Source organism: Arachis ipaensis, chromosome B4, assembly GCF_059453495.1.
Source record: "Arachis ipaensis isolate K30076 ecotype BB chromosome B4, ASM5945349v1, whole genome shotgun sequence".
NCBI classification, from domain to species: Eukaryota; Viridiplantae; Streptophyta; class Magnoliopsida; order Fabales; family Fabaceae; genus Arachis; species Arachis ipaensis.
The window spans coordinates 114,904,272-114,923,853 of NC_142439.1; the positions used below are offsets into that span (position 1 = coordinate 114,904,272).

General features: G+C 32.3%; 2 protein-coding genes across 4 annotated transcripts; both read left to right on the forward strand.

Moving 5' to 3' along the window:
* The first annotated feature begins 1,143 nt into the window (after nt 1-1,143).
* Nucleotides 1,144-7,985, forward strand: LOC107639575 (chlorophyll synthase, chloroplastic). Of its 3 annotated transcripts, none has more exons than XM_088483030.1 (15): nt 1,144-1,422; nt 1,619-1,654; nt 1,775-1,854; nt 2,174-2,261; nt 2,909-2,994; nt 3,103-3,189; nt 3,641-3,706; nt 3,818-3,901; nt 4,887-4,948; nt 5,562-5,637; nt 5,929-5,991; nt 6,109-6,190; nt 6,772-6,848; nt 7,173-7,220; nt 7,548-7,985. In XM_088483030.1, the coding sequence occupies exons 1-15, from the start codon at nt 1,302-1,304 to the stop codon at nt 7,608-7,610; spliced, it is 1,119 nt and encodes a 372-aa protein (XP_088339156.1). In that variant the 5' UTR covers nt 1,144-1,301; the 3' UTR covers nt 7,611-7,985. The 3 variants fall into 3 exon arrangements, 1 of the variants encoding a protein (XP_088339156.1); XR_015880548.1 differs by having other exon boundaries at nt 1,156-1,422; nt 6,109-6,186; nt 7,548-7,633; XR_015880549.1 differs by lacking the exon at nt 6,109-6,190 and having other exon boundaries at nt 1,156-1,422; nt 7,548-7,633.
* A 9,265-nt stretch (nt 7,986-17,250) lies between these two features.
* Nucleotides 17,251-19,256, forward strand: LOC107636787 (uncharacterized). The gene is made up of 2 exons (XM_016340275.1): nt 17,251-17,489; nt 17,582-19,256. Exons 1-2 carry the CDS (start codon nt 17,251-17,253, stop codon nt 19,254-19,256), a joined length of 1,914 nt encoding a protein of 637 aa, XP_016195761.1.
* Nucleotides 19,257-19,582: the final 326 nt, after the last annotated feature.

The window sequence follows — 19,582 nt, forward strand, 5'->3', positions numbered from 1 at the left end:
AATTGTGTTTTTCTTTTGTTAATATTTATTTATTTTTTTGTTTTTATTATAAATTATATTTATCTTTAAAATATTAATATAGTACATCTAATTTAAACTATATATTAAAAATTAAAAGATATAGACTACATTTTTTCAATTAAAAAATTAGGGATTAAGATAGATTATATTGACAAATATTTTTGTGTGTGTTTATTCTTAATATTTTATAACATGTAATATATAAAATTTATGCATATATAAATCTTGAAGTTAATTTTTAATATTGACTATTTTTTATATTTAACTCTTGTGTTGTACTTATATAAAATTATGAGATTTTAGTTAGTATCTTACTTTTAATTTGTGTATTTTTAATTTTTATTAGAATATATTCATATTTAATTTATTCATTTTTTTTATATTATACTATTAGTTTATAAACTTAAATAAGATTATAAAATTTTAATCCATGTTATAATTTTATTATTAATGTAATTTTTAAATTTATATTAGAATATATTTATCTTTTTGTGTTTATTTATTATTTTATAAATATTAGATTATTTTTATTGAACCACGATTAAGTCTCTAAAACAATAAACCAAAAATTAAAGTAGTTTGATGACCAATTTAATTTTCAGAGCCATTGCTTAAATATAAAGAATATTTTAATTAATACTTGAAATTAGTTTCTATATCTATTTGGTATCTCATCTATGTTTTAGTCTTTTCACTTTAAGAAAAGGAAAAAAAATTATTCTTAGAATTTGAACTTAAAACAATCAATCATAAGACTAAAATTTTATCATCTTAATTAATCTCACATTAAATATTATCAAAACACTAATTATTTTTAAACTATAACATAAGTGATATTAGAAAATATTATTTATTTATTATAGTCACGCTAGTTAAAAAAAATAATATTAAAAATTAATTTTTATTAAAATTTAAATTTTAAATTCTAAATTATAAACACTAAATCCTAAATTTAAAAAAAAATTAGACTTAAACATAATGACGAATAATCGAATATCAACTAACTAAAATTGGATTACCTAAAATTTCTATTACAACAATTAATTCAACTAAAATATTTATTTCAGATGTACCTACCTACCCCCCCCCCCCCTTTTCTTCTCTCTCTGTAAAAAAAAAAAAGAAAAAAAAAAAACTTCGATTCAGGTCAACCTCAAAGACGTCCTTTCTATGAGAACATACATTGCCATCAAAAAGCCAAGTCCTTTCTCATTTGCTCTGTCTTTGTCTCTGATTCAAAAGTCCAAACAGAAAAAAAAAACCTCGTACATAAATCTTCAATGGCGTCCCTACTCAAAATAGTTTCGGTTTCACCAAGAACATCATTATCATCGTCATCATCTACCACAAGTGTTCATTCTCGACCTCCTCTTGCACCATTTTTCCCTCTCCCATTCACTAGTAAGTTGACTTAATTGAGTATTGAGGTTCTCAAATTAAATACCCTTTTGGATTTTCTTTTATATTTCCTACACCCAAGTTGCCAAATGATCCTGCATGCATCCGATGCATTGTTTATTTGTTTCTAAGAAGCCAAACATTGTTTAAAGGTTGCTCCTTTTTATGCTTTTGGTTGTTTGTATTAACATTATTGCAGGGAGTAGAATAGCCATTAGAGCAGCTGGAAATCAAGGTCATTTATAATTTTCTTAATTTATTTTTTAAAAAATGGTTTCTTCTTGTTGTTCATTTCCCATTGCTTAGTACTATTTCTCACACATTTTATTTATTTTATATTTGGGGGTTTGAGCAGTTGATGAACCTAACCAACAAACTAAAACCGGTTCAAGCTTCAATCAACTTCTTGGTATTAAAGGAGCAGCCCAAGAAACTGTGAGTCAACCACATTGCAAATAATTTTCCTCATTCTCTTATTTAGATTTGTGATTTTTTTTTATATTTAAATTACGCTGCCATACTTCGCATATAAATCTGAATATGTATCTTTTACAATCTGTCAGTGCCTGTTAATCTGCATTAAGTTAGTATCAATTATTGGCATATCTATGAGTTCATTGCATTGTCAATGCAACAAGCTAAGTAATTCAATGGTGTAGATTTTATTAAAAAAAAAAAAATAAATAAATTGATGTAGAAAAAATACTTCATAAATCTACCCATTAGATCATTTAATGCAGTCCATGTTGTGCAGAACAAATGTAAGCTTCGTCTTCAACTCACAAAACCTGTGACTTGGCCTCCATTAATTTGGGGGGTAGCTTGTGGTGCTGCTGCCTCTGGTAACTTCATCAATTTTACCATTACATTAATTAATTAAATGTTGCATGCGTGGTCATAACTAGGGATGACAATAGATATCATGTCCCCTGCCCCCGTTCCCTTTTAATTCTCTCCACGCAGGAGAGGCGGATACCTGCGGGTTTCCATGAATATTAATCCTTAAAACTAAAAAAAATTAATACAACCATAGTATAATCCAATACAATTCAACCAAATTTATCATCTTACAACACAATCCAAAGACAAATTTTATATAATCCACAAACACATAAAATCTCCAACCTACACAAAAAAGAAAATGAAATAGAAATAGCCAACAAAATAATGTAACATTATAACCTTTATATATAAGTGAGGGTATTTTAATAAGTTCACCCTTTGCGGGGATTTGGCGGGTCTCCATGGGGCTGGGTACCTCTACCTCGTCCTCATTTATTCGCGGGTCCCCGTTAAACTCTCCATTGCGGGTACTACCCACGGGTACCCGCTTTCGCGTGTATTTTTGTCATCCCTAGTCATAATAAAGATTGGTCATACATATTTTATCCTAGGATCAAAGTTAGTGCTTCAGATTTTAATGCATTGAGACATTGACTATAAATTTAGCTATGTGATTTGAATCATTCAAATTTCTGATAATGTTAAGGAAATTTCCACTGGGATTTTGAGGATGTTGCTAAATCAATTGTGTGCATGATGATGTCTGGTCCATTTCTCATGGGATATACACAGGTACTGATAGATTTGATTGTTGTTCAATGTTTCCCTAGCTGCTATTATTGAATGTAACAAATAAATTGACTTGATGATGCTAAATTGTTGGGGTGTTCAATCTTTCAGACTATGAATGATTGGTATGACAGAGAAATTGATGCAATAAATGAACCTTACAGACCAATTCCTTCCGGAGCAATATCTGAGAATGAGGTCTGTTGTAAATTTCAGATTTTTATGTCTTCTCTTAAGATTTGTTTTCAAGTTTTTAAAATTTTTAAAGTTATTAATTTTAGTAATGAGACACAGCAATTTCTAACTACACACAACATGAGAATACTTATGGTACCTTATAATTTTATAGAGTACAACAACGATCTCTATTTTTTAAAAGGTAAATCTTCAACCTAAGCCTTAACAAAAAAAATAAAGAAAACATAGGGGGATAATGTTTCTTCACCGTTTGGAAAAAGTTGAGAAATTAGTCCCTTTTTGTATATGAAATTAAGTTTTTAATTTTTTTAATTTTGAGAGATTAACTTGTCCGGTAGGTTAATTAAATGTTTTGTTACATAACTAAAAGGCATTATTATTTTGTGAGTGACGACACAAAAGATTTACTGTACTCTTATTGTGAGCATATATTCTGCTAAAAACTGTGCAGGTAATAGCTCAAATATGGTTTCTGCTACTAGGAGGCCTAACCTTGGCTGGTATATTGGACATATGGGTGGGTGCAGTAGTACGCATACAATATTAATAGTTCAATGATCCATCTCTTTTAAGTTGGTGTGAATTTATCTATGACAAGTTTAGGTTGCTAAAATGTTATATTTTGCAGGCAGGGCATACTTTTCCAACAATATTTGATCTTGCACTAGGTGGATCCCTGGTCTCTTATATATATTCTGCACCTCCTTTTAAGGTATTTAAGTTTTATAGTAAATTTCTAAACTTTTAATATCGTAAAATATACTTTTTATTCATAATATTTTCAAACAATTTAAAAATATTTATTATTAATTTTTAAATGTCAAGAATTAAATCACTTTTTTTTCTACAAATTTTATCTTTTATTATTCAAAATTTCAAAACTTTAACCCCGGCCCGAATTCTAATCCGTTGACTCCAAAATCCACCCCCCCCCCCCCCGGCCTAGTCCTCCCCCTACATTTGCCTTTGCCTCGCCCTCCTTTCCCAGCCATGACCCTCGCCTTTGGACAATGTTTTTTTCCATTGTCCAAATGGAAGTCAGCTATTTGGACAATTGTTAGAATGTTGTATATGACTCTGTTTATATTTGTGAAGTGTGGAAAAAACTGCAAGAAAATAAGTCATTTACAAATATAAATTCTACAGGATTGTTTTGAAAATACATTAAAGTTACAATTTAATAACTTTTAATTGGTACAACTTAAAAGTTTTAAACATAGTGAGACCATCAAATTCCATGCTGACTTAGTGTTTTAGAATACAGGATGATTAAAGGGTAAAATTTGAAAAAAAAGGTTGACTAATTGTTATTTATAAAAAATTAACAAAAGATTATTTTTGAAACTTATCAAAGACATTAGGGACAAAATTAAAACAAATTAAATACTAAATATTTTTGAAACTCATTGTAGGGCCCCAAAAAAAAACATTACGCTTTCTAGTAATATCTTCTGTTGACCAAAGAAAACATGGAAGACAAAAACGAGTTTTTCATCTATCTCAGGCATATTAATCCTTCTGTATATGTGCTGATTTTAAATAAAACATGTAATTTGGTACCCGATTTAGAAAGGTGAGTTTACAACTATATTGTCTTCCATGTCTTTTGTTTAAAGAGATGTATTATTTCATCACTTGTTTCGTTTATCTTGTATTGTCATTTGTCTAAGCTTCACAAGTGTTCTAATTTTTTCTAGTTAAAACGAAATGGATGGATAGGAAACCTGGCCCTTGGAGCAAGTTACATCAGTTTGCCATGGTGTGGTACATTTTTACTGTGCTAAGAGATCTAGTAGCCAGTTGCTATTGATTTAATTTATTTGATTCTTTTTTTTTTTCAAGTTACTAAAATTCAGTGTTTTGGTATTTATGCATTGCATGCTGAAGTAGAGTTAGTTAGTTCTAAAGATGAATGCTGCTTAGCTTATTTATTTTCAAGAAGAAGAGGCCAGGAGGTCATTATTTTTCGAAACAAAAATGCTATGTACACACCAAAAATCAATCACAAAATTCGCTACTATGTGTATTTATATATAAATACATATGTAATTTAACTTATTTTCAAAGTGTATTTTGTATTCCAACATAATTTGGTGGCTAATTTTTTATGTACACCTAATATGGTTGTTTTCAAAATTAAGAAATATAAAGGCCTGTTTAGTTTGAAAAACATTTTGTACTTTCGTTTTTTAAATTTTATGAAGAAAAAAAAGTGAAAATTATAATAAAAATAATACATACAATTCTATTTTTTGTTTACTGTTCTTTACTCTATTTTGTTTTTGATAAAATCTTGAAAAAAAAAATGATCAATATCACAAAAGTTATTACTACTAGTATGTGATTATTTCATCAATTTCTCTTACTAACAGGTTGGCTGGTCAGGCTTTGTTTGGGACTCTATCAGCAGATATAATTTTTCTCACACTATTATACAGCATAGCTGGAGTATGTACTACCATATATATATATATATATATATATATATATATATAGGGTTAATAAGTTTTTGATCATGATAAAATTAGTGATCTATAGTTTTTTAATTTCATTTATTTTACGAAATATTTTTACCAATCACACTAAAACTTTGCAAAACCAAAATTATAAATTGCTAATTTTAAATGACCAAGAATTTATTTGATCCTATATGAATTATGAAAATAAATATGTCAAATATATAGTATTGGTGATCCTTATAATATTATTGCTTAATTTCTGCATGACATATAATTGTAGTTTGGGGTTGGTATTGTCAATGACTTCAAAAGTGTTGAAGGGGACAGAGCTCATGGTCTTCAGGTATATACTTATGCTCTGATTTTTATTCTGATCTCTTGACTTGACTTTATTAATTAGTTAGAATATGAACTTTTCTGATCTGTCTCAGAAATTTTATGATATACCTTTATGAAACAGTCTATTCCAGTTGCTTTTGGTGCTGAAACAGCAAAGTGGATATCTGTTGGGGCTATTGACATTACACAATTACTTATTGTTGGTACATTTTGATTCCTCTGTAGCTAAATTATGGATACTTGTTTTCATAATTATAGTCGTTATCGTATTTTATATGATATGTTAATAATTTATTATTTGATGTGATGTGCGTCTTAGAAAACAAGTCGCCCCAATATTTGATTTAGTGGCGGTTGTATCAACAGTTGTTGAAAACTACCACAAAAACCGTTTTCGACATTAAGGACAACACTCCACCAAGCGTCAACGAACCGGTTGGCTACGGTTTTAAACCGCCACAAAAAAAATTTCAACCGTTGCAATATGTCAACTATGGTGTACTAAGTCTTAATATCGAATAGGTTTAAATGAAGTAAAAATGTATGTATTTAGAATGGCATAATAACTTGATATCTTGAAAATTTAGGTCAAAATGTAAAATCTAACCTGAAAAATTTTCAAGTAGAATTGTGCTCGTTTCAGTTGCACATGCTGTAGCATCCCTAGCAGCAACAAATTTTAGTGTGGAATGCGCATAATAATCTTAGACTACAATTGAATTATTGAATTAGATTACATTAGTATATATTATTAACGACATTATTATATTATTCATGGTTGCAGGATATCTACTTGGGGCTGGTAAACCATATCACGCTTTGGCTTTACTCGTCTTGACAGTTCCACAAGTCATTTTTCAGGTAAAGTAATGACACATCACATGCATTTTTATAAAGGGTTTCAAAATTATTCTTCTATTTTCTGGTCTTGATTCTATATTTTAATAATTGCACATTTAAGATGTAATCGTTAATCATCATTGTTTCCTAGATATACCTCGAATGTGTGTGTTGACTTAGCTAGTAGCTAGCAATCGTCATGCTATAGTATAAACCTTTCAATAGAGTACATATTGTCCTTTAATTTGAAAAAATAAAAAATAAAAACAGAATACTTCACTCTTAAAAATATGAAAATTCCCTTCTAAGTACTAAATGATTAGCTTATTGCCTTTTGCCTCTCAGTTCCAGTACTTCCTCAAGGACCCTGAGAAATACGATGTTAAATATCAGGTACATGTTCACCACGTAAAACTTTGGTTGATACTATCTCTCTGTTTCTTAAATAAAATAGTTTAGACACATTTTCTTTATGTATGTCCTTATAAATTAGTTTTCTCTTTTTCAATTATCTATTATTGATCATTGAAAAAAAAAATAATTGTTTGCATTTATCAAATGGAAAATTACTATTATGAAAATCTGAAGAGGGGAGTTACATTTATATCAAATGAAATATATGTCTTATGGCTTTATATTGTTAAATAATTTTTTATATATGTATTATAAATTTCAATCATTTAACCGTTCAATCACATTATCTTATTTTAATGTTTGCAGGCTAGTGCACAGCCATTTCTGGTACTTGGCATGTTGGTGACTGCTCTTGCAAGTTGCCACTGATGATTAGTTAATGTACAAAAGTTACATAGGAAGCCAAGGAATTCATATAGATCGAATTAATAACTAGATGAAGAAGTGATATTATTAAGATAGGTGCATTCTAGTATATTTCATTTTTTCTTTTTGGTGCCGTTTAATTATTCCGTGAGGTTTAATTGAGAAGAAATGTCTTTCTAGGAAGCCTAATAAATTAAACACAATGTACTATTTTGACACAACGATTTCCTTTCATGTTTTTTAGAACTTACTGTCAGGAGGAAAGGAATATTAGTTGTAAGGAATATTAGTTGTGTTAATTCTGGTGTAACTGTGTAATTAACTACTTTATAACTACTTTCTTCACTTGGATATATAAATCATATTTGTCCCTAACTATATATAAATCATGTTGCTCTTGGCTGCTTCTTCATTCAAATAGGCTGCTTTTTATAGAATCAGTGAGGAGATTTTCAACTAACATGGGAGTTTGGATGGTTGTTGACTTGTTTTTTAAGTTAAGAGTGGAAGTTTATATAGAGGGCATCCGTGTTTAGCAAGTATTAACTTGACTCAAGTTAATACAAAGTTCCATAGAGAAAGAATAATAGTTAAAATATGCACACTTAAATAACAATTAATGAGACATATTCGATACCATTTTAATATTAATATTAAATATTAGAGCAATTTTAATAGAATTAATTTTGGGTATTATTTTTTATTTTTAACCATAATTGAAATAATTTAAAATTAAAATTTGTATTGAATATCATCTTTAAAATGATATTTAGATCAATAAGGAAATATTATATCATTTTAAAGAAAGATAAGTGATATTCTACGAAGTATAATTTATTAAACTTTTTGAATGAACATTGTAATATTAAACTTTTTGAATGAACATTGTAATATTATTATTGTAATATTGTTATGGTAACATTGCAATAAATACTCAATCAAAATATACTCAAATCAATTAGATCTACTCGATTATACTTTGTATTTTATTACTCTATTTTTTTATTATTTTTTATCAATTTAATAAAAAAATAGATCAAAATCAATTTAAGATAATTTTTTTTTCAATTATTGATACAATTTTTTTTTTCAATTTAAATCTTCACATCTTCAGAATTCTAATTTTTTATTTTTAAAATAATTAATAAATATTTAAATTTAAATTAAAATAAAACTAAACATTAGAGTAACAAATCTAACATTAAATTTGATGATCCTGGGAGTGTTCAAGACCCGCCCCGCCCGTCGGCTTCGGGTTTCTATTTTTATCCGGTGTTATTTTTGGGTCGGGTTCAGATTTTGCTTCGAATCACTCGCCCTGGTCCGAAGTTGCTTTTAAAAATAAAAAATATATATTTGAATTAATTAATAATGTTATATTATACTTTTATAATTCAATTAATATTTTTTATATTATACGGTATTATTTTTGTTTTAAAATAATTTATTTTGATATAAATATCATATAACATTTGTTAAATTTATTTTTTAAAAATAAAATTTTATTATTTTAATATATAAAATTTACAAATTTGCATATACTAATATTCCATTGGATCGACCTTTTTATGTCACTTCAGGTCGGGTCAAAGTAGACCTGTTGCCTCTTTAGGGTTGAGTCTGGGTCATGTTGTAGAATCCAAAATAAAATAAAGCTGTTTTTAATATTAAATAGTCTTAATTAATTAATGATAATAAAAATAACAATAATAATAATAATATTACAAAAATTTTATACACAAAAATATATGATTTATATTTATCAGAATTCACACATAAAATAATCTAATTTATATTTATATTTTTTAAAATATATATATATATATAAATTAATAAAATTTATTTATTAAAAATAATTTAATATTTATATTAATCAAATAATAATAAAAATTACTAAATATTGCTAACTCAAAAAGTTTCTCATTACATATTTGACAGGTCCACTATCGAAGCCAGACCGTTTTATAAACAAAATTTAGAGTAAAAATATCATTTACATCTCCTATCTTTCATTTCTAATTATTTGCTAGTTAGTGTATATAAAAATTAATTATTTAAATAAAATTATTTTTAGTGTTGATCAAATTGAAAGATATATTACTGCAACTGGTATAATTAGCGCACTCGCACTGAAAACAATAATGCACGTGTCACGATATTTTTAACTTTACAATATTATCATCGTGCGTGTCTTAATTCACCTTTAATCAGATTTTTGTTTTTACACGTCAATGCATGTAATGAGTCATGATTTTACTATTTCACATGCAATACAACCATATTTGTCCTTAATTATATATAAATCATGTTGCTCTTGGTTGCTTCTTGATTTAAATTGGTCAATATGATTCTTCTTCTTATGGAGTCAGTGAGAAAGTTTTCAGCTACCATAGAAGTTTGGATGGTTGTTGACTTGTTCTTTTAGCTTATGTAAAGTAGAAGTTTATATAAAGGGCGTCCATGTTTAGCAAGTACTAACTTAAGTTAATATAAAGTCTATAAAGAAAGAACAATAGAGTTAGAATATGCACACTTAAATAACAATTAATTAGGCATATTAGATACCATTTTAATATTAATATTAAATATTAGAAAAATTTTAATAGAATTAATTTTGGATATTATTTTTTATTTTTAACCAAAATTTAAATAATTTAAAAGTAAAATTTGTATTGAATATTATTTTTAAAATAATATTGAGATCAATAAGGAGATATCGTATCATTTTAAAGAAAGATAAGTGATATGCTGATAATTGTATAATCCATTAAACTCGCTGAATGAACATTATAATATTATTATTATAACCTTTACAAGAAATATTCAATCAAAATATACTCAAATCAATTAGATGTACTCGATTATACTCTTATATTTTATTACTCTATTTTTTTATTATTTTTTATCAATTTAATAAAAAAAGATCAAAATTAATTTAATGTAGTTTTTTTCAATTTAAATCTTCACATCTCGAGACTTTTAATTTTTTTAATTTTTAAAGTAATTAAAAAAATATTTAAATTTAAATTAAAATAAAACTAAGCATTAGAATAACAAATCTCACGTTAAATTTTAAATCAAATTTTATGATATATTATTCTAGGAGTGTTCAAGATTCGCTCCGACTCAAAACCTGTGGCCTAAACTCGAGAGATATTTTGTCGAGTTCGAGTTTTCATGTTTTGTCCAGTGTTGCTTTTTGGTTGGGTTCGGATTTTGCTTCGGGTCACCTGACTCGGCCCAAAATTACTTTTTACAATAAAAAAATATTTCAGTTAATTAATAAAGTTATATTATACTTTTGTAATTCAATTAATATTTTTATATTATACGATATTATTTTTATTTTAACATTTTTTTCAATATAAATATCATATAATATTTGTTAAATTTATTTTTAAAAAAAATTATTATTTTAATATATAAAATTTATAAAGAGAAATTCTTCACATACAAGCATTTTTTTTATACAAATCTTTACAAATCATTTATATTAATGCGCTTCAAACCGTTTTCACTGCACCTCCTTCTTCTTCTTGCTGCACATTCTTCTTCCTCTTCCTCTTCTTCTTCTTTTCTTTCGTTTCTTGCCTTTTCTTTCTCCTTCTTCAACCGTTACTGCAAGTTTTCACTGCACCTTCTTCTTCTTCTTGCTGCACGTTCTTCTTCCTCTTCTTCTTCTTCTTTTCTTTCATTGCTTGCCTTCTCTTTCTCCTTCTTCATTTACGTGCTTTTCTCTCTGTTTTCTTTCTTCATTATTCTCGATTTCTATTGTTTTTTGACATCAAGCTCTGAAATCATTTTTGAAGAAGAAGAAACAGCAGAAGATGAGGAGGAGAAAGAGAAAGAGTTCTTAATTATGCATAAGGTGTACTTCAACGAATTTTGAGTATATTTCTTAAATCATTTGGGTGTAGTTTTGTAATCCTTTGGGTGTATTTCTGTAATTCTTTAGGTGTATTTCTATAATCGTTTGGGTTAATTCTTGTAATCGTTTGTGTGTATTTCTGAAGTTCCATTATCTTCAAATTTGGCAAGAAACTCGTTTTCATGGAGGAAGAAGAAGAAGAGTCGTTCATAATGCATGGTGAGTAGCGCGCTTTGGAAACAGGAAGTGGTTGAATAACGTGCATTTATTTACTCTTGAATGTGGGAGTGTAATGCGTGTGCTTTGTTGGGCTTGTGCCAACTTGTAAGACTTGTAAGCCAAAAAGACTTGTATGTGTAGCAGGCCTCATTTATAAACTTGTATATACTAATGTTCTATCGAATCGATCCGGTTTAATCTGATTTCTTTTCGGATTACTTTGGCTTTGGGTCAGGTTAAAGTAAACCCGTTGTCCTTGTAAGGACGGGTTTGGATCTACTTAAACCCGATCCATAAACACCTTTATATGATTCACACATATTTATGAAACATTTTGTAGAATCCAAACTAAATTAAAGAAGATGTTTTTAGTATTAAATAGTTTTAATTATTATTATTATTATTATTATTATTATTATTATATTACAGAAATTTTATACGCAAAAATATATAATTTATATTTATCAGTATATATAAATTAATAATATTTATTTATTAAAAATAATTTAATATTTATATTAATCCAATAATAATAAAAACTACTAAATATTACTAACTCAAAAGTTTCTCATTACATATTTGACAGATACACTATCAAAACCAGGCTATAATACAAATTTATAAACAAAATTCAGATTAAAAATATCATTTACATCTCTTATTTTTTATTTCTAATTATTTTTTAAGTTAGTATATATAAAAATTAATTATTTAAATAAAATTATTTTTAGTGTTTATTAAACCGAAAAATATATCACCACAACTGGTATAATTCAGCGCACTAATACTAAAAGTAATAATGCATGTGTCACCATGTTTCAACTTTATAGTATCATTATTGTGCGTGTTTTAATTCACCTTTAATCACGTCTGTTTCTACATATCAATGTGTAACACCCTACCACACTAAACTTTACGCTTGAGCCATAAAACAAAGGTGATGTGATATTACGACTTCTAAAATAAAATGAGTAATACATATATTAGCAGAAAAATTATAATATGCTAAGAGCCTTGAAGAAAAGAAAAAACAAAAATCGCAAAATAAAAGCGCAACGCTCAAGGTACGAGTTAACTTACGTGTTAAGAAAATCATAATTATTAAACATAAGATAACAGAAGTAGGAATAGAGTGCCAAAAAAATGAAATAATAAGCTCCTAACTCAGCCTGCGAAGTCAAGACTGGCTAGAGAATATTTACACATATATACATACATATCACAAAACCCAAAAGTACATATACACAATCCTGCCTCTCCATAAACCTCTAGGATGATCAAAAGAACAGGTTATGCGGAGAGAAAACCAAGTACATAAATACACATCATAGCATAACAAAATAACACTGTAACCACTCCGCTTCAAGGGTCCAGACGCCTAACGAGATGCCTCTCGACCTGCATCTGAAAAACAATAACATAGTATGGAATGAGAACCGGAGGTTCTCAGTATGGTAAAGGTGCCACACACATAATATATAAGGTCCTGAAAATGCCAGAGGCAATCCTAGAACGCCAACACTCAGATTATAGAGCTTAAAGTATTAAACAGAAGCCATAAAAGGTGGTTTTCTAAAAATATTTAATCCTAACTTAACTTAACCTTAAATCTAAGTCCCATACTGCCATTCCTCCATACCTCCAACTCCTTCATGCATTTTCACAGACAAATAGACAGATAAGGAAAACACAAGAAGGTTACAGTTATTACAGGTAACAAATACACATTTAGCATAGCAAGTACATATAGGCACACCCAATTAAAGTACAAGCAAGTAATTCAAGTAATATGCATATGATGCATGCTTATCCTATGGCTGATGAGGCTCATCTGTCGGTTATCCAGCCAACCTGACAAGTCTGAGTGTCCTTAGACTGTCCCCCGACGTGCATCCCCAAGAGTCTATGCATAACTTTTTCTCAAATAATCAATATTGCTCAATGGGGTAACATTCCCGGAATTTATATAGTGTCCAGTCACACTTACGTCGTAGGGTCAACAGAGTATCGAGTTTTCAACCTGGTACACGTGGTGTAAGCCACGACACTTGATCCAGGGAATCTCGTATCTCAGATTATTCAAATTCATAAGCTATATAAATAATTCAATTATAATTTATCAACATCCACATCATTCTTAATCGCATCTCATTCATTATTATACGTCAATCATATTCAATCCTTATCCTTCATTATCACACCTCCCATTCCGTCCATCAATAGTTCTAATTCAAAACATAATTCATTCTTTTCTAAATGAATCAAACTTAAAACATGCTCATTTTCTTAATAACTCTAAATCAAACCATATAATCTTTGAATCTAAATCTTTTTAAATAATCATATAAACAAAATCTTTAATTTTTATAAAATTTCGGCAGCATCTCCTCTAAAACTCGGACTTTACTATCCTTTTTGGGTCCAAACTTGCTTTTTTTTTTTTAATTCAACATACCCTTCCTCATCATCATAACAGTCACCACAATAAATCTACCTTAGATTAATAATTATACTCATACAATATTCAAATCCAACAACCAAAATTCAACTAAGGATCATAGTTCACTAATCCTAGGCTTCTAACACAAAATACCTCATCATCACAACAACCTCCACAATAGTTATACCTCAAATCAATAATTCACCAAATCATTAGTTAATCAACAAGCACCAAACCAACCATGTTCATCAACAATAACATTCAACCATAATTCTCTCCAAATTAACATAACAACATTCACCATCCAAAATTAATAACTAATTATCCAATAAACTTCAACCAAATATATTCATCAACAAATTACTAAACATTAAACATACACCTGCATTCCAACTTATCCTATGGTCATCTAGCCTAAGTTTTCACAGAACATTATATATTAAATGCAAGAAACCTAAACCATACCTTGCCCAATTTCCACGTAACAACCAAAGCTATTTATTCAAAACCAAGGCAGCCCTTCAAAACTCAACTAATACGCTTCCTCCAAGTTCCAGTATTCACAATTTCAAGCTCCAATTATTTATTCACAACCTAATACACATTCATAACACATATATATCCAATTTAATACTCAAAGCTCAAATTCAATAAAAATAAAATAGAATTATCGTATCCTCACCTTACCCAAACTTCACATAAGTAAGAGTGAACATTTTCCTCAAGCTAATTGGATCCTAAAACATCAGAAATCAAAGAAATTCAACATTCCCATTAAAAATTCAAAAATTGGGGGAAAAGAGGGCTGAGGGTGATTAAAAAGTTACCAGTAAAATTGTTCAGGTAGAAATGTAGAGCTCGACGCGGTGGACGCGTGGCCGCAAACGGTGCGGTAATCGGAGTTCGGACGGAGAAGTTATGGGATTTGGAAAGTAACGTAAGGGTTTCGGTGAAGTTTTCGTTCTTCCCTCCCCTGGAAGCTGAAAGCTTCGTTTCTGTTGGAATGAAGGGGACGAAGGGCTTGGGTTCACTTAAAAGGATTGGTCCGGTTGGACCGACAGCTCGGTTTGGGTTCGGTTCAACCACTTCGGTCTTTTCGGTCTAATTTTGGACTGTTTTCTTCGAAGTTAGTGTCAAAATTCTCATTTCGATGAGCTCTACCCTAATTTAATATAATATTCACATTTCTAATCCTTTTTATTAAAAACTAATTTATTGACTAATTATCTACTAATTTAACCGGAGTTTACATAATGCATAAAACAAGTCCTCTATTATTTATTATTTTTTATTTTACTATTTCACATGCAATGCAACCATATTTGCTCTTAACTATATATAAATCATATTGCTCTTGGCTGCTGCTTCACTCAAATCGGTCGATATGATGCTTCTCCTTATAGATGGTTGTTGATTTGTTCTTTTAAGTTATGTAGAGTGAAAGTTTATATAGAGGGCATCCATATTTAACAAGTGCTAACTTAAGTCAAGTTAACACATAGTTCCATAAAAAAAGAATAATAGAGTTAGAATATGCATACTTAAATAACAATTAATTAGACATACTATATGCCATTTTAATATTAATATTAAATATTAAAGTAATTTTAATAGTATTAATTTTGGGTATTATTTTTTATTTTAACCGTAATTGAAATAATTTAAAATTAAAATTTGTATTAAATATTATTTTTAAAATGATATTAAAACGTATAAAAAAATACCGTATCATTTTAAAGAAAGATAAGTTATATATATGCTACTAATTGTATAATTCATTAAACTCACTAATGAACGTTATAATATTATTATTATTGTAATATTATTATTGTAACATTACAATAAATATTCAATCAAAATATACTCAAATCAATTAGATGTACTTAATTGTACTCTTTGTAAGACCTAAAATTTTTGAAAATTAAATAATTATTTACGTGTCATTATATTTATTGAGATTTTGTTTTTAAAAAAATTATTTTACTAAAAAATATTAAATTAAATTTTATAATTATTGAGGTTTAATTTAATTATAACTTATTCTATAAGTTTGAATTATTTATTAAAAAACTATTTTGATGGATAAAAATTTAAATTAATTATTATTATTATTATTATTATTATTATTATTTTCTTAGTTTAAAATATATTTGGCAAAGGCCATTAAGCAAAATCAAAGAAAATTAAAGGAAGTAACGTGGATATATATATATATATATATATATATATATATATATATATATATATATATATAAGGCCCAAACGTCATGCGGGTCGATCCGAACGGTCGGGTGCGAGACGCTCAACCACCGACCCGGACACGCGTTCTTGACAGTTCTCTGTTACAGCTGTATTGGGAAGCTTCGAGGAAGGTGGGTCTGCCCTTGCGGGACCCACTCCTGACCCCCAAGGTACGTCACATACATCACTTTACCCACTTTTCGCCTGCACACTTGATTGACTAGAGCGTCGGAGTGTCTTTGTAGGTGGCACCCCCTCTTCACTCAAAGAGCCTGGGACGTCGGCTGCTCCAGCTTCACCCCCGCAACCCAGAACCAGGCGATACCCCACCTTATCAACCCAAGGACCTCTCCAAACCGTCCGGTATCCGAGCAACCCAACATTGGCGTCGTCTGTGGAAAAGCCTAAATGGACATCGTACAGGGTCCAGGAGACCATGGCCGCGGGACAAATCCCGGGGGGGCAGCCTCCGTAGCTTCTTCCCGGGAGCGCACGAGGTCCCCTCCATGACGACCCGAGCCGTCTTCACGATCCCAAGAGAGACGCCCCTTCGGGGGAACAGGCAGCAACAGCGCCAAAATAATGCAGGAATTGCGTCATAGGATACAGAACCTGGAGCGCTAGCTGGCAGATCAAGAACGTCGTCAACGAACCCCCGAGCCAAACTATTCCCGATCTCCCGAGACACGTGAGAGAAGTCGCTCCCAGCGCACGCCCAGCCCACGATATGAGTCTGAAAGCGTCGGGAGGAGCGGGGACGGCCCCGAAGACGGCGCGACCCCGTGATATACACTCGGCTTGAGGGGAGACGCGCCACAGAGAGAGATCGGGAAGACGGCGGAGAAAGGCCGAAGAGAACGCGACGACCCATGATAATGGGTGCAACCCCGTTTCATCATTCCATCCTCGAGGTCTGGCTACCAAAGCACTTTGATAAGCCGACAGACATGAGGTACGACGGAACCCAAGACCCACAGAAGCACCTTACGGCCTTCGAGGCCAGAATGAACCTGGAGGGAGTAGGCGATGAAGTGAGGTGTCGCGCTTTCTCGGTCACTCTGGCGGGACCTGCAATACGGTGGTTTAACAGCCTCCCGCAGGGATCTGTTGCCAGGTTCTCGGATATAGCCGCGCTTTCTTGGCCCATTTCACTAACAAAATTACAAAGACGAAGCACCCGATCAACTTGCTCGGGGTGGCACAAAGGCCCGGCGAGCCGACCAGAAAATATCTGGACCGGTTCAACGACGAGTGTTTGGAGATTGACGGGCTAACTAATTCGGTGGCCAGTCTGTGTTTGACGAACGGACTTCTGAATGAGGATTTCAGGAAGCATATCACTATGAAGCCGGTATGCATGATGCAAGAGATCCAAAGCGTGGCTAGGGAACATATCAACGATGAAGAAGTCAGCCAAGTCGTGGCAGCCAACAAGCGGCAGCCCGCCTACAATCAACCTCGGCAGCACGGTGGAGGGGAAAGGCTGAAGGAGCACGCCAGAGACGGCGGGCCAGGCAAGACATCCAGGCCGTTTCCCCGAGTCAGGAAATTCACCAACTACACCCCTCTCACCGTCGCCATCGTAGAAGTTTATCAGCAGATAGCTGAGAAAGGAATTCTGTCAAAGCTCCGACCTCTAAAGGACAGAACCGGGGGGAACAAAAGCCTCTATTGTGATTATCATAAGGGCTATGGGCACAAAACACATGATTGCTTCGACCTCAAGGACGCACTAGAACAAGCGATCCGGGACGGAAAGCTGGCCGAATTCTCCCGCTTTATCAGGGAGCAGAGAAGACGAGATCGCGGTCGCGAGGGAGAGGACAAGACCCGCACGGTGAAGCGGCGTCAAGAGCCAGAGGACAACGAACACGGCCTTACCATAGTAAACGTGGTAACAGCAAGAGACGCGGCTCCAAGGTCGAGATCGGCACATAAGAAGGACGCCAAAGTCCTGGCAGTCTCCTCGTCTCCAGCGCGAAGCTCCAAGAGGGTCCCGCCTATCTCGTTCGGTCCGGAGGACCAATGGTTCGAAGAGGTCGCGGAAAATCCTCCTATGGTCATCATGGCCAGAGTGGGAACCGGCCTCATCAAGTGGATCCTCGTAGACACCGGGGCTGACTCGAATATCATGTTCCGCAACGTGTTTGATGCCTTGGGTCTCTGGGATGCCGACTTAAGGACTCACCAACACAGTGTAGTGGGCTTGGGCGACCACTTTATCAAGCGAGACAGGATAATATCCCTACCGGTATCCGTAGGACTAGGACGGGGAAGAAGGTCGGTAATGGCTGAGTTCGTGGTCCTACGAGACTCCACGGCCTACAACGTCATCCTAGGAAGAAAGACTATCAACGACCTTGGGGCAGTGATCAGTACAAAGATGTTGGTAATGAAGTTCATCGCTGATGACGGATCCGTGGGATCCATAAAAGGAGACTTGGAAACGACAGTTGCTTGCGACAATGCCAGTCTCTCCTTAAGAAAGAAATCTAAAGAAGCATCGGGAGTGTTCCTCGCCGACCTGGACGCTAGAGTCAACGACAAGCCCAGACTCGAACCGGAGGGAAACTTAGAAAGGTTCAGGGTTGGTGACACAGAGGAGAAGTTCACCTTCGTGAACAGAAACCTCCCGCACAAATTGAAGGAACCTCTAATGGAAATGATCAGGGCTAACGGCGACCTTTTTGCTTGGACGCCAGCTGACATGCCGGGGATAGACCCCCAGCTCATGTCACATCACTTGGACGTCAAGGCGGAGGCCAAACCGGTGGCCCAAAGGAGAAGAAAAATGTCACAAGAAAGAGCAGAGGAGGTGGCCAGGCAGACGGCCAGCCTCCTCGAAGCGGGATTTATCCGGGAACTCGACTACTCGACCTAGCTGTCGAACGTAGTTCTAGTAAGAAAACACGATGGAAAATGGAGGATGTGTGTAGATTACTCCGATCTTAACAAAGCATGTCCCAAGGACTGCTACCCCCTACCCAACATTGATGCGCTCGTCGACGCGGCGGCAGGGTATCGATATCTGAGCTTTATGGATGCTTATTCTGGCTACAATCAGATACCGATGCACCAGCCAGACGAAGAGAAAACAGCGTTCATAACGGCGGGGGGAATATACTACTACAAGGTAATGCCATTCGGCCTGAAGAACGCTGGGGCCACATACCAAAGGTTAATGAACAAGATATTCAGCGACCTCAT